At 44.3% G+C, this 14,770-nt stretch overlaps 1 protein-coding gene across 3 annotated transcripts in view; it reads left to right on the forward strand.

Moving 5' to 3' along the window:
• The first annotated feature begins 1,607 nt into the window (after positions 1–1,607).
• Positions 1,608–14,770, forward strand: part of NUP107 (nucleoporin 107) — a 45,097-nt gene continuing 31,934 nt past the window's right edge. Inside the window, exons 1-6 of one of the 3 annotated variants that reach the window (XM_032796528.2) lie at positions 1,608–1,627; positions 7,074–7,159; positions 8,903–8,992; positions 9,688–9,803; positions 11,979–12,114; positions 12,781–12,884. In XM_032796528.2, the coding sequence (XP_032652419.1) occupies positions 7,090–7,159; positions 8,903–8,992; positions 9,688–9,803; positions 11,979–12,114; positions 12,781–12,884 (516 nt within the window). In that variant the 5' untranslated portion in view covers positions 1,608–1,627; positions 7,074–7,089. Of the gene's footprint in view, positions 1,628–1,796; positions 1,853–7,073; positions 7,160–8,902; positions 8,993–9,687; positions 9,804–10,638; positions 10,720–11,978; positions 12,115–12,780; positions 12,885–14,770 lie in introns of those variants that run through there. The other 2 variants (XM_032796527.2, XM_032796529.2) reach the window with 2 other exon arrangements.

Genomic DNA, 14,770 nt, shown 5'->3' on the forward strand with positions numbered 1-14,770 from the left:
AAGAAATGAAGTAGAGAAAATGTCTGGTTAAAAAAATAACTAAATAATGGGAAATTTCTAAGAAGGGCTCTGACCAATAGGGGTGACTGCAGATGGTTTTAAATAAGACTTTTAGGCTTTCTCTACACTGTACTTTCATTGGTAAAACTTTTGCCATTCAGGGGTGTGGAAAAAACACGTCCCTGAATGACAAAAGTTTTACAGACAAAAAACAATGATGTGGACTGTGCTTTGTTGGCTCTTACTCTCTCCCTCCGACAAAGAGCAGCTACATTGGCACACCTGTTAGCGGGAGGGCTATGTCACTAAAAGATGTGTAGTGTTGACATAGCCAGAGTATCTTCAAAGGAACCAACATGGCCCTTTCTACCCCACTTATCAATGTTGCCTAAAAAATTAGCACCTATGTGAACCCGGGTGCAGTGAAAAAACTGTTGGTCAGCAGAAAGGAGGGGAAAAGATAGGGAGGAATGGCCTTGAAGAGAAAGGTGGTTTTAATCCAGACAAGATTTATAACTGGAATTAAGGGTGAACTGTCTCAAAAAAATTTTTCACTTGTGTTGATAATTCACATTGACATCACTTGTTTGATAAAAGGCATAAAAAAGTAAACTTTTAAAGGGTTCATTGTGAATACCTGCATGACCAAGTTGGAGCTGACCAATATGTGTCTAAGCATCCCTGGGTTTAGTCCGCTTCTAAGAATCTTGATCAAATGCTTATAACTGTTTTGTTACCATTTGGATGTAGTAAATTGCTTAGTAGTTAGGCATGTTTAGCGCAATTGTATAAATACCATTTGGCCTCTGGATTTAATAAAAGAATTTATGGTTAAATTAGTGTCATAGTAAGACATTACGTATACATCATAATTCCAACACTAGTTCATTACTTTTCCACTTTTGTCTTGGATATAAGGGCAGAACTTATCAACCAGAATTACCAGTTAATTTCTGTTCAGCAGTGGAGTACTTTCCTTGAAGCAGCATTAATCTCCCATAAAGTAATCGAGGACAGACTGCTAACTCCCATTTGTGGGTGATGAGTAAGATGCTTTCCCTAGCACAGGCTGGTAAGTGATAATTTTCTGAAACTTTTATTTTTAATAGACGGTATTCCATGCCTTTAGTGTTGGAAAGAACCTTCCACCTGTGCATTACAAGGGTAACGCCCTGCTGTCGTCCCCACAGCTCCAGCGCCTCTGCTCATGCTCCCCCAGGGCCAGGAAGCAGCAGCGGATTGAAATTAACGAGCCTCCGGTGCCTTTGGCGCCTGAAGCCGCCACTGCTGTCAGTCGCGCTCCGCGGGCGCCGGAAGCCTGGCGAGCGGGCAGCTTTGATGCGCTCGCCCCGCATTGCTGTGGGCGAAATGCCGGCAGGACGGGAAAGCCGGGCACACGCTTGTGTTCCCGCGGGCGCGCGGGCCGGCGAGGATAACACCTCCCCGCGCAGGGGCGGGGCTGAGCTGGGCGAGCAGCAGGTACCGGGTGCGCGCAGGCTCCTCCGAGGGGCGGATCCCGCTGCAGAGCCCCGGCATCGGCCGCGCGCACCCGCGAGTGTTTGTTTGCAGCCCCCGAGCGCCACGCGCGCGATGGAGGGGGAGGGGCAGCCTCCTGCGCCTCTTCGGGGTGAGCGCGCAAGGCCTGGGCGCTCGCGCCACCCTCCCCGTTCTAACTCAAACGCGAACGTACAGCCCTGGGCAGCCGCTACGCGCATGCGCAGTGTAGCCTCGATCCTTCCCCGGCAAATCCGGTCTCGTTCAACTTCCGGTTCAAAGGACCCAGGCGCTTCCGGAAAGCGGGCGGGCTGGAGACTCCGGCGTGAAGCGGTGGCCGGGCTCGGGCCATGGAGCGGTGAGCGTGGCAGCCGAGCGGGGCCCGGGGTGAGGGAGGGCCTGGCCTGCAGGGAGCCAAGGCCCCAATCTGGGCCCCTAGTGTTCTCCCCCCGCTGTCACGGTGGCTCCGCGCCCTGGCGCTCGCTTCTCCCGCCTCCCGTGAGGCGTGACAGCCGGTGAGCGCGGCCCTCCTCTCTCGCCTGCTGGCTCGGGGCCGCCTTCGGAGCCCTCTGCGTCGGGGGAGCAGTGGAGAGAGGTGTCCACGGAAACGGTGCGGGAACCGGCTCTCGGAGCCTCTTCAGAGACGCCCCCCACCCCCCAGCGCAGATTTCCCCGAGAGGCTCTGGAGCGACGGCAGGCGGTGGGGACAGATCAGTTATACAGACCCCAGGGGGTCCTGTGAACAGATTATAAAGCCAGAAAAGGCTGTTGTGCTCTCTGGTCTGACCTCCTGCGTAACCTGGGCCAGGCCACGGGACTTCTCCCAAATAAATCTTGCTGCCTCAAGTCCACTTGCTCAGGTTGAACTAGAGCAATTTTGGGGAGTGAAAATATCCATATCCACCGTAACCCCTGGTGAATTGTTGTAATGGTCAGTGCACACGCTTTTAACAGTGGGGATGTTTTTAGTCTGAACTGGTCTGGTTTCAACTTCAAGCCATTAGAGCAGGGGTTTCAAACTCAAATGACCAGTACATTGGCCCAAGGGCCGCATTACTGACACCTCGGCCCCGCCCCCACTCCACTCCTTTCGTGAGGCCCCGTCTCTTCCCCAGGGGGTGCAGGAGGGATGAGGGGTGTGGCAGGGGCTCAGGGCAGGGAGTTGGTGGGTGCAGGAGGTGTGAGGGTGTAGCAGGGGATCAGCAGCGGATTGGGGTGCAGGAGGGGTGTGGCAGGGGAATCAGGGCAGTGGGTTGGGGTGCAGGAGGGGTGTGGGGTGTGGAAGTGGGTTCAAGGCAGGGGGTGGTGGGGTACAAGGAAGAGGATTGGGGTGCAGCAGGGGTTCAGGGCAGAGAGTTGGATGCAGGGTGGGCAGGTGGCTCAAGGAAGGGATGGGGTGCAGGAGAGTGCGGGGTGCGGCAGGGGGCTCAGGGAAGAGGGGTGGGTGCAAGAGGGGTGCAGGGTGCAGCAGATTACTCAGGGCAGGAGCTCAGGGTGCAGCAGGGGGCTGGGGTGCAGCAGGGGGTTGGGGTGCGGCAGGGGGCTCAGGGCAGTGGGTTGGGGTGCAGGAGGGGTGTGACGGGGTTGGGGTACAGGGTGCGGCAAGGGGCTCAGGGCAGGGGGTTTGACTGCAGGAGGGGCTCGGGGGGGCAGGCTCTGGCCCAGTGCGCACTGGGGGCAGGGCAGGATGTGCCTGTGCTGCTCTGGGAAGGGGTTGGAAGGTGGGGGAGCAAGGGTACAGGAGCATGTGTTGCTGTTGTTTCAGGCACCGCCCCCCAGCATCTCCCATTGGCCGGGAATGGAGAACCGTAGCCAATGGGAGCTGCTGGGGTCAGTGCCTGAAGCAACATTAACACATGCCCCTGTGTCTCTCTTCCTCCACATTCTTTCCACTTCCCAAAGCAGGGCAGGGGCAGGGCAGGCAGGGAGCCTGCCCTGCCCGCCCCCCCCCCCCCGGTGCATGCCAGGCAGGAGCAGCTCTAGGTAAATGTTGGGGGACGGTGGAGGGGTGTTGTGAGGAGCTCATGGCTGCAGAAAATAACTTCGCGGGCTGCATGCGGCCCGCAGGCCTCATGTTTGAGACCCCTGCATTAGATCTTGTTATATGTTTTAATACAGGTAAATGCGATGTCATACATTTAGGACCAAGAATGCAGGTCTGTATTGTACAAATCAGGGACTCTGAAAGGAGCTACTAGAATAATTTCAGGGCTGGAAAATCTGCCTTACAGTGAGATGCTAAAGAAGTTAAATCTAGTTTATCTAGGAGAAGGTAAAGAGGTGACTTAATCATGGTCTACAGCAGGGGTCTGCAACCTTTCAGAAGTGGTGTGCCGAGTATTCATTTATTCACTCTGATTTAAGGTTTTGTGTGCCAGTAATACATTTTAATGTTTTTAGAAAGTCTCTTTATATTAGTCTATAATATATAACTAAACTATTGTTGTATGCAAAGTAAATAAGGTTTTAACATTTTTAAAAAAGCTTCATTTAAAATTAAATTAAAATGCAGAGCTCCTTCCCCCCACCCGACCAGTGGCCAGGATCCAGGCAATGTCAGTGCCACTGAAAATCAGCTTGCATGCTGCAGATTGCTTACCCCTGGTCTACAGATATCTATATAGGGAAGAATAATCTGATGATAGATGGGTCTTTAATCTATCAGAAAAAGGTACAATGAGATCCAGTGGTTGTAAATCTAAGTTTTTCTAGCTTCAACTAGAAATAAGATAACTAATCAATAGAACACCGTATCCATGGACATGCTGGATTCTCTATCTCTTGATGTCTTTACATCAAAACTGGGTATTTTTCTAAAATATATACGATAGCTCAAATACAAGTTACTTGATGAGGTTCTTGGGCCTGTGTTATACAAGACCTCAGACTAGATGGTAGTCTGTTCTGGCCTTAAAATCTGTTAATCTAAGTGAATCTCTGTGCTACCCAGTGCATGTAAATTGACTTCTGGGGCTCTGTAGCCTTGGCAGTTTTCCACATAGATTAGGAACCCCATGCACATGAGATATTTTGGACCCTATGTAGAGTTAAGCAGTGCACAAGATTTCTACTGAAAGTGCAAACTAAATCCTTCTGTCTCCCCAAAACACTGGTCAACTTCTTGTACGTATTTGAACTAAGATATCTAAGAAAACATACAAGAAGTGAGATCACTTCACTGTTTTTTTATTTTAAACTTCCTAGTTCTTGAATACATCAGATTTGCTTAAACTGACCCAGAAAAAAACTGCCATACTGTAAGATCAGCAAGATTTGGAATTTTAGGCAAATTTGTTTCGTTTTGCTGAGGATAGCCAGTCTAATTTTGACTATGAAAGAGACTAGCATCTGCCTATAATAGTATTAGAAAGAGGGTTTAGTGCAGGTTGGCTGCATTGGCACTTTACAGCGCTGCAACTTTCGCGTTCTGGGGTGTGGAAAAACAAAACAAAACCCTGAGCGCTGCAAGATACAGCGCTGTAAAGTGTCAGTGTAATCAGGGCGTAAGGAATGTGGTTTACATGCAGCGCTGGGAGAGCTCTCTCCCAGCACTGCTGCTCTGACTACACTCACACTTCAAAGCGCTGCCGCGACAGCGCTCCGAAATTTCTAGTATAGCCAAGCCCTACGGCAGGTCTACACTACAAATTTATAGTGACATGGCTGCTGCTCTCCCTTGGCTTAATAACTCCACCTCTGTGAGAGGTGGTAGTTATGTTGGTGTGAGAAGCTGCAAGAGGTGGTAGTTACACTGGTATGAGAAATTGTCCTGCTGACATAGGGCTGTGTACACCAGCCCTTACATTGGTATAACTATGTTGCACAGTGGTGTGAATAATCCGCACAAATAATTTTATAGTTTAGACCAGGCTTACTTTCAATTTCTGACTTGTGGGGTTTAAGAAAAATTATATATTCATTTTGAAGAGGAAACAGTCTAAAACAATTAAAGTTACTTAGTATTCCATCTGTAGTGTCTCTAAATATTATATAGAACATTTGCATAAGAAATAGATTTTAAAAATTCTTTGCATAAATGTGCCATGTTAAGGCTTTTTGCACAACTTTCTCAAAGTACTCTGACTAATGGCGTAAACCAGGGGTGGCCAAACCGTGGCTCACAAGCCCTGTGCCGCTTTTTTACAGTTAAAGTGTGGCTTGTGGAACCCCCTGCCCTCTCCCCCCCTTTCTCTGCCTACCAGACTGTGGAACAGAGCTTGGGGCTTTTGTCCTACAGTGGGGTGGTGGGGCTAGGTGCTTGCCAGAGATGACTGGTGCCTGCTGAGAGTGGGGCAGTGGCAGATCAGCCACTGGGCCAATGGGGCCTGTGTCCAGGGGTGCCCTTGTGCCCCAACCCACTCCGCCTACCTGCGTGGTACTCCTGCTGGGGAATGGGATCAGGGCCCAGGGGAGCTTGCCCTTCTCTGTCCACCTGCCTGGTGCTCCTGTTGAGGCACGGGGGCTTCCCCTGTTCCCCAGCAGGAGTGCTGGATGGGGCAAGCCCCTGCCCCCTGAACCCATTTCTCTGGCAGGAGCGCTGGGGGAAAAGATGGGGGGACTGCAGGTGGAAGGGGTGGGGAAGGGCCCCACAAAAGCTTAATCAGCCTCTGAAGTGGAAGGGCACAATTTAAAGATTCAGCCCCCCCTGCAGCTCCAGTCATGTCTCCCCCGCCCATGCCCACCTGTTATCCTCATTGGCCCCTCCTTGCAGCTCCCAGGTGTTAGCTCTGCATAGAGAGGGAGTAGCAAATTGTGGGGAACTGCAGGGTGGGGCTGCTGCTTTAGCTCTACAGAGAGGTGCCCCTGCAGCTCCCAGCTGTTTGCTGTTGCCTCTCCTCATGGCCTCAGCTTCCAGCTTGCCAGCTCCAGCAGCTGCTGTTCAGGGAGTGGGTACAGCGGTGGCACCATGTGACTGAGCAGGGACAGCAGACTTTCACAAATCTGGGGGAGCATGTGACCCCCCAGGTGACACCCCCCCATTTCCTCTGGCTTCTACCCACTGGGGAAGAGGGGTCTTAGGGTTCAGCCCCATGGTGTGCACCTTTCAGGGTCTCAGGACTTCAGCAGGAGCGGGGCTCAATCCTTGAGACCTCCATCCCCACATGGCAGAAGCCCCAAACCCCGCCATGGGGCTGAAACCTTGTGCCACAACAGTCACCTCCCATGGGGCTGAAGCCGCAAACCCTGGCAAGCACCTCCCATGGGGCTAAAGCCCTGAGGTCCCCTTCCCTGCAGGGCTGAAGCCCTGACCCCCAGCATGTGTGCCTTGGCTTTCAGACTTCTGAAGATTGTCATACACAGCTTGGATGGTCAATAAGTTTGACCACCCTGACTTAAACACTGCAGCCTCAACAGCGTTATGAGAATCAAGTGCTCCACAAGAACTTTTTAAATAAAGGCTATTGCTGGATAGATATCAGTATTTGGAGTTCCATTTTTAAGTTTTTATTTTTTGATTTTTTTTCTTTTTAATTGGATTTTTGAGTTAGTGCCATAAAGTTACTGGCTACAGTTCTCATTGTTTTGGGAAATGTAATCTGAATGTGTTTACTTATAGCATCTATTTTCCTATTTTGTAGGAATGAATTTGGAGAGATGTCATCCCCACAAGGTGTAGACGTGACCAGACCTGCTCAGAAGCAGAGCACAAAAAAAAGAGTTTCTAGTATCCTTTTTCTGTCAAGGTTTTTTTCTGCTTGTTTTAAAGGGTATAAAAATTGTGATCACTGAATGCAGCAGTTAACTTTTCATGGGTTTGAGTATAGTAAATTAAGACTTCCCAAAAATGGAATTCTTGTCAGGTGAAGAGTACTGTAAAATGTATTCTTTTAATTTCATGCACATTTGAAGTCACAAATTTCATTGAACTATATGTTAAAAATCTAATTTCTGAGAACTTTATACCTAATGTTTTAAAAGTAACTTCTGTCTATAACTGAAAGAGTTTACTTTTCTACTCTTTCAGTTAATTTGCTTGTGCACTCAACAGCAATTTGTTTCACTGTTTCCCCTATGTAGTCCTTCAGTTTAGCTCATGCTCGCGATAGGATTTCATAGAGGAAAAGGAGAGATATTTAAAAAAATATAAAAATGTGATTTTATAAGCACAAAGATTGGTTGGTTGGGTGGCTTGGGGTGTGTGAAGCTCCTGGAACATCTTGATTCCATATTGTATTTTTAATTTGACTTGGTTCTCAGTTAAGTCTATCTTCAAGAACTCAGTGAAACTAGAAAATCCAGGTTAGTTTGATTTGGAAAATGAATATTATTGTGTATTTAGCAGCATACTGCACCACCTTGACTGTTAGCAGAACTTTTCCAAGTGATTCTTTAGGACTAAACTGAAAGACAGTTGTATCTTTATTGGAAGACAGTTTTGCAATAATTCGTGTTTACTCTTGTAGAGTTCCCCTAGCTCCTCCATTACATTTGTCTTAAACTTCAAAATATGTTCTAGCATCTAGGTTATCTTCATACTATACTTAGATCAGGGATTGAATAATTAATTTATCCATGACAGGTGGGAAGCTTCTGCAAGAGTGTATATGGGCATAAGTTATCAATTTCTGCAGAATTGAATGGTTTGCTTTCAAAAATAGTTTTTATGGTTGAGAGAACAATTTTCTATGTGTGAATTAGTGCAGTAATATTTTCTTGAAACTGAGAGCAAGGGAGTCTGTTGCTGGTAGCTGTCCTAAGCAACTACAGAATAAAACTAACAAGACGCTGGTCTTGCTCAGAATTCTGAAGAACAGCCGGGAATCTAGTAGGGAAATTGACAGGAATCATGCAAGTTTCATGCTGCTTGGCAAATCTAGAAGCAATCACACACTGGAGTTATGTATTGAGTAAGAGGAACCACAAAACAAACTGAGGAAAAGGTAGAGGAGAAGAGAATTCTTCTCCTCCACCTTCTCCAAAGCAACTAGCAGGCTTATGTGGCTAGAGAGCAGATGTAGAAAGCTTTTTTTTCTTCTTTCTGTGAGGGGTGGAATTTCAGATTAAGCAGATACGTCAGCCTTTGGCTGGAATGTAATGCTACTAATACCCTCCTCAATCCCAGCACCTGTGGGTCTGGAATACTTCCCAGAGGGTTTCTTCTCGACTCCTCTCTGTGAGTCTCCCACCATCCGCACGCTCATCTTCGCTATCTACCTAAAGTTAGTAGGTTTAACCTTAGTCCTCTAGCTACTAAGTCTGTGACAAATATTTCAAGTTTATCTAACAGGGACTATCTCTTAGCCTTGTTAAATTTAGTGGACTAGATGTACATTCCTTTTTGGTATCTTAAGGATTTCTAAAGATGCAATTAGCAGAGGTGGTTCATTTCTCTTGTTAATCACTCGCAATAGCTTTGTAATGGACCTGAGATGGAGTTTAGGGCATTCTTTCTTAACATGTCCACCAGTTCTTGCATCCCTGGATGACAGTCTTGGTAATGGAATATCAAGAGGCCAGATTGTTCCCCGAACTCCAGGGTCATTGCTTCGCCAGTCCTGTAAGTCATTTGGGTTTTTTAATTTCCGTGCGCCCCACCCCCTTCCTTCTCCACTTCCATGAATAGTAAATTGTAGTTTGTGATTACACTAAATGTTTTGTTTTGTATATTTTTATTTCTTACTATTCTATTTTACCTCAAAGACTTTATTCTGTAATTGTCTTAAAGTTTGTTAAGGCTGAGACAATGTTTCTTTCTGTGTAGCAGCAGGCATGCTGATAAAGCCCAAATAATAATAGTAAAGATAATGTTTCCTAAACTTTGAGAGAGAAACAGTTCAGCTCTTTCCTTAGGGTATGGCTACACTCGAAACTTCAAAGCGCTGCCGCGGGAGCGCTTTGCAGTGTGAGTGTGGTCGCAGCGCAAGTGCTGGGAGAGAGCTCTCCCAGTGCTGCACATACTCCACCTCCTCATGGGGATTAGCTTGCAGCGCTGGGAGCCACGCTCCCAGCGCTGCAGCACTGTTTACACTGGCGCTTTACAGCGCTGTATCTTGCAGCGCTCGGGGGTGTTTTTTTCACACCCCTGAGCAAGAAAGTTTCAGCGCTGTAAAACGCCAGTGTAGCCATGGCCTTAGTTAACTGAATGTAAATGTACTTACAAAGTCCTACAATCTCAGTTACTGATTTTTTTTTGGCAACAGAGCTCCATAGCCTTAAACTTTTTTTTTAGAAAAATATTGTTTTGCTTTTCAGTTACTCCACAAACACGATGTTCCACAAAGCAGCTAGATATGTCTACCATCCTGGGAACAGGAGGGAAATCGCCTCAATTTACACATACTCCTGGATTCTTTGGCCATCTGTCTATGGTATGAAGATTATAGGGCATGTTGTTCTCCCTTCTTCGCTCATATGAACCTTATGACAAGGTTTTATTTTATTGCTTAATATTTTCAGATTCCTATTAAGTGTGCATTTTGAATATTAGAAAATGGTAATGTCGCTTGCTTATTAATATATTTTTGCTCATGTTTTGTATCAAGCTGCGTTAGAATAACTAGTATTTAATTAAACACAAAAAATATAAAGTTTATTTTTTTAAACAAAACAACCCTAAATGTTTTGGATATATAAACTTTTCTTATCAAAACGTTTCATATTTACAACTAAACTATTAAAGGAACGGAGGGATTGATTGTAGTCAGGGAATTAAACTGATTATGTAAGGTCAGCCTGGGAAAACTTTCAATATGCACAACTGAAAGTGATTGAAGCATAAGTTCCCACTCACCAAAGTCTCTTAAAAATGAGACAACAGTCTTCTAAATTATTTAGGCTGACCTTCAAACTTAAAACAGTAGGTCTCATCCCTCCTTCTGCATTTGGCTAGAAGGCAAAAAGGCTAAGATAGAAGAGAAGCAGTAGGAATAATGTGGGAATGGCATTTGAAAAACAGATTGGAGAATAGCAAGGACCTATGTTCACATTTCAGGAGGTGCTTAGCATACTGCCATGAAGATGATGTCTGTTTCCCTGTCTTCACTGGTTCAGTGAGAGTATCCTTCAGGGTCAGGGAAAAGACCTAATGGCAAATCAGTGGGACCTAATGTGTAGTGTTGGTGATGGTAGTCATGGTGATGATTATTAGGATGCTTGCCATTGTGAGATGATGATAGCTCCAGTCTCTGTTACTCTCAGCCGGCTTGCTACGATGCTCATCTGGGTAAGTTACCACATGGTCCCCCAGAAATAACCAAAGGGAGTGATCGCCGTGTCCCATCAAACGTAAGTATTTTCCTTAGTCCATGTTTGTACTGGGGCTGTCAAGCTATTAAAAAAAAATTAATCATGATTAATTGCGCTCTTAAAAATAATAGAATACACCATTCATTAAAATATTTTTGGATGTTTTCTACATTTTCAAATATATTGATTTCAATTACAACACAGAATACAAAGTGTATAGTGCTCACTTTATTACAAATATTTGCACTGTAAAAAAAACAAAAAATCATATTATTCAATTCACCTAGTACAAGTACTGTACTCCAATCTCTTTGTCATTAAAGTTGAACTTACAGATGTAGCATTATGTACAAAAAAAACCGCGTTCAAAAACAAAACAATGTAAAACTTCATAGCCTACTGCTTGTTCAGGCAATCACTCAAACAAGTTTGTTTACATTTGCAAGAGATAATGCTGCCACTTGTTGTTTACAATGTCACCTGAAAGTCAGAACAGGTGTTCGCATGGCATTATTGTAGCCAGCATCACAAAATATTGTTGTTGTTACTATTTTTTTAACATTTTTACAGTGCAAATATTTGTAATAAAAATAATATAAAGTGAGCAATCTGCACTTTGTATTCTGTGTTGTAACTTAAATCAGTATATTTGAAAATGTAGAAAAACATCCACAAATATTTAATACATTTCAATTGGTGTTTTGTTTAAATGTGATTAAAATGGCAATTAATCGTGATTAATTTTTTAATTGTGATTATTTTGAGTTAATTGCATGAATTAATCCGCACCCCTAGTTTGTACACTCTCTCATTTTGTTGCTGTTCCTAAAACATACCTTTAATCATAACCTCACCTGAAGCCTTGAAAACTCCTAATGAACAGTTTCAATTCAAACTGGTTTATGTCACTTTTTGGCTCTGTTCTCTCTCTCTCTCTCTCTCTCTCAACTTGCTTGTAGGTTAAAATTATTCTGCTGCTTTTCACCCACGTCGGACAATTTAAAACTTCAGTCCAAGTTAGGGTTTGACATAATACGGCTTAGGGAGAGAGGAGGATATGTATTTTAAGAGTGAGTGAAATTTTACATCCTTCCCATTAGATTAGAAAATCATGTACATCCGGACTTGTACCTTTTTAAAGACAAATCTGTCGTATCTAAAAGCTGAGTCATTTTTAATTTCTGGAGCTACTTTGCATTTATCCATAATAAATAATCATAGCATGAAGAAGCTTGAAAGCATCTGACAGTTTAAAATAGCCTTTATTTTTCCCTGTGTTGTTCTGTGTTGTGTTTTAGTTGGATGACAGCAATTGGACAGCTGCACTCACACCTCAGCATACAGGAATGTACACAAACCTTGACTTGTCCAGTGTGGCAGAAGATGTCACCATGAGTGCTGTTCTCTTGCGTGAGGATGATCCCGGAGAAGCCGGTGAGATGACTTTGAGCTTTCACAACAAAATAAAATGAAACAATTATTATTTTGTGCAATTCTTAGACGTATGTTCCACTTCCTTATTGTAATGTTTTTCCAGAATGTCCTTGCCTGACTCTTCTCCTCACCCTCACCCCCACCCCCTTCTACTTGCTGTCTGGAGATGATATTTTGTGAGTTAATCATTGAGAGAAAAGAGACTTCTTTAGAACATGGAGTCACAAATAGTCTGTCAGTCCTAGAGATGTAAGGTGTAAAACAGCTGCATCTTATGGAGCTTGGCACTTTTGGTGTATTTTTAAAGCTTTCTCATACGACCAACTCTGTAGCAAAAGATGTGGTATAATTGCTGTGTCCTTACGTAATTCACTTTCTTAGTTGCGGTGGTAAATTTTCATGACATTCTGCAGCGTGTACATAGTTCATGTAAGTGTCTGCATTTTATTTTCATCATGACTGCACCAAAGAGCTGCAAATGAGATTTTATTGAAATTATTTAGGCTGGCCTTCAAACTTAAAACCAGTACTATTGAAAAATAGTACTTTATATAGTCCTTGAAAATATCGAATATAAATTTCTCTGTTATCAGGAGAATTTCTTTGTGTTCAGTTTTTCAAAGTATGGCATGCTGTCATGACTCTTTCTTCTTTAATGTGTTCTAGCTACTATGAGTATGTACTCAGAGTTTCTGCATTCGTTTTTGAAGCACACTTCAACTACCGTTTTTGAACTTGTAGAAGAGTATGAGAATACTTGTAATAACCAGGTAAATTGTTGTAAAAATTTCACATTGTATTTCCTTTCATAAGAGGTTGTGTTGCTGAAACTAGGGATGGTTTTTCCTTTCTGACCAGAACTGCTAATTAAATTTTACAGTTGGAAGGAGTTGGGCATTTTGTTTATTTACAAGTAATGTACAAAATCCTGCTCCTCTGAGCACGAGAACCAAAAACAAAGGGAGCAGTTTCTTAGCTTACAACCCCAGGCCTTTTTCGCCAACACCAGACCTAAAAGCGCTCTGTAGCTTTTCCCAGGGTTATAGAGTAGTCATAGACTCTTAGGGCTAGAAGGGTCCTCAAGAGATCTTTTAATCCACTCAAGCATTATCTAGACCATTCTTGACAGATGCTTGTCTAACCTGCTCTTAAAAACCTCCGATGATGGAAATTCCACAGCCTCTCTAGGCAATTTATTTAAGTGCCTAACCACCCTGACAGGAAGTTTTTCCTAATATCCAGCCTAAACCTCCCCTGCTGCAGTTTAAGCCCATTGCTTCTTGTCCTATCCCTGGGGTTAATGAGAACAGTTTTTCTCCCTATTTCTTGCTAACAACCTTTTATGGACTTGAAAACTGTTAACATATCCCCCTTGAATCTTCTCTAGACTAAACAAACCCAGTTATTTCAATCTTTCGTCATAGGTCATTTTCTGGACCTTTAATCATTTTTGTTGCTCTTCTCTGGGCTTTCTCCAGTGTGTCCACATCTTTCCTGAAATGTAGTGCCCAGAACTGGACACACTACTCCAATTGAGGCCTAATCACTGTGGAGTAGAAGAAAATAATTAGTTCTTGTGTCTTGCTTACAACACTCCTTCTGATATATCCCAGAATGTTTGCTCTTCTTTTTTGGCAAGTGTTACACTGTTGACTCTCATTTAGCTTGTGATCCACTATGACCCCCAGATCCCTTTCTGCAGTACTCCTTCCTAGGCAGTCATTTCCCATTTTGCATGTGTGCAACTGATTGTTCCTTCTTAAGTGGAATACTTTGCATTTGTCCTTATTGAATTTCATCCTATTTACTTCAGACCAGTTCTCCAACTTAGCCAGATCATTTTGAATTTTAATCTTATTCTCCAGAGTACTTGTAACACCCCCTCGCCCCCGGTTTGGTATCGTCCTCAAACTTGATAAGTATACTTTAGAAGTGTACTCTCTAGGCCATTATCTAAATAATTGATGAAAATATTCAGCACTACCGGACACAGCACTGATCCCTGTGGGATTCCATTCAATATGCCCTTCCAGCTTTTCTGTGAATCGCTCATAACTACTCTCTCTCGGAATGATTTTCCAACCAGTTATTTATCCACCTTATAGTAGCTCCATCTAGGTTGTGTTTCCCTGTGTCACAGTGCTCATGGCTAATGCTTGGCTTCTTTGCTTTTTTTGCCTTTGCACCTCTGTTCTTGTCTGTTCTCACTTTCTGTGTTCTCTCATACACCCCCACACACCTGTTCAGAACACCCAGTGGAATGCCCCCACTATCCACCTGGTGCTAGTTTCTGGGCTAATTCTGTTAGGCCTTATTTTAGGTATGCCCCCTTAAGTGTTTCTCAGAGCTATCTTAAGTGAAGGGTGCATTAACGCATCAGTTTAAATGAGGTTTTAACTCACCTGTAACCAGGTTTCACCCAACTCCACCCCCTCTCCTCCTCACTTGCTGATGGGGTCATCACCCACAGTTCGGGAGCCACTGAAAACAGCTGTTAAAATGATTTCTACCTCTAGAGGCTGGACAGTTCAGTCTTTGCAAAACAATTGCCTACAAGCCATTTGTCTGACCTGGGCCATATCGTGAAAGGGAATTCGTAAGACACCTTTCCTGGCATTGATTACACCATTACAGTTACTAACCCTAATGAAATCCA

This window comes from Chelonoidis abingdonii, chromosome 1 (genome assembly GCF_003597395.2).
Source record: "Chelonoidis abingdonii isolate Lonesome George chromosome 1, CheloAbing_2.0, whole genome shotgun sequence".
NCBI lineage: Eukaryota > Metazoa > Chordata > Testudines > Testudinidae > Chelonoidis > Chelonoidis abingdonii.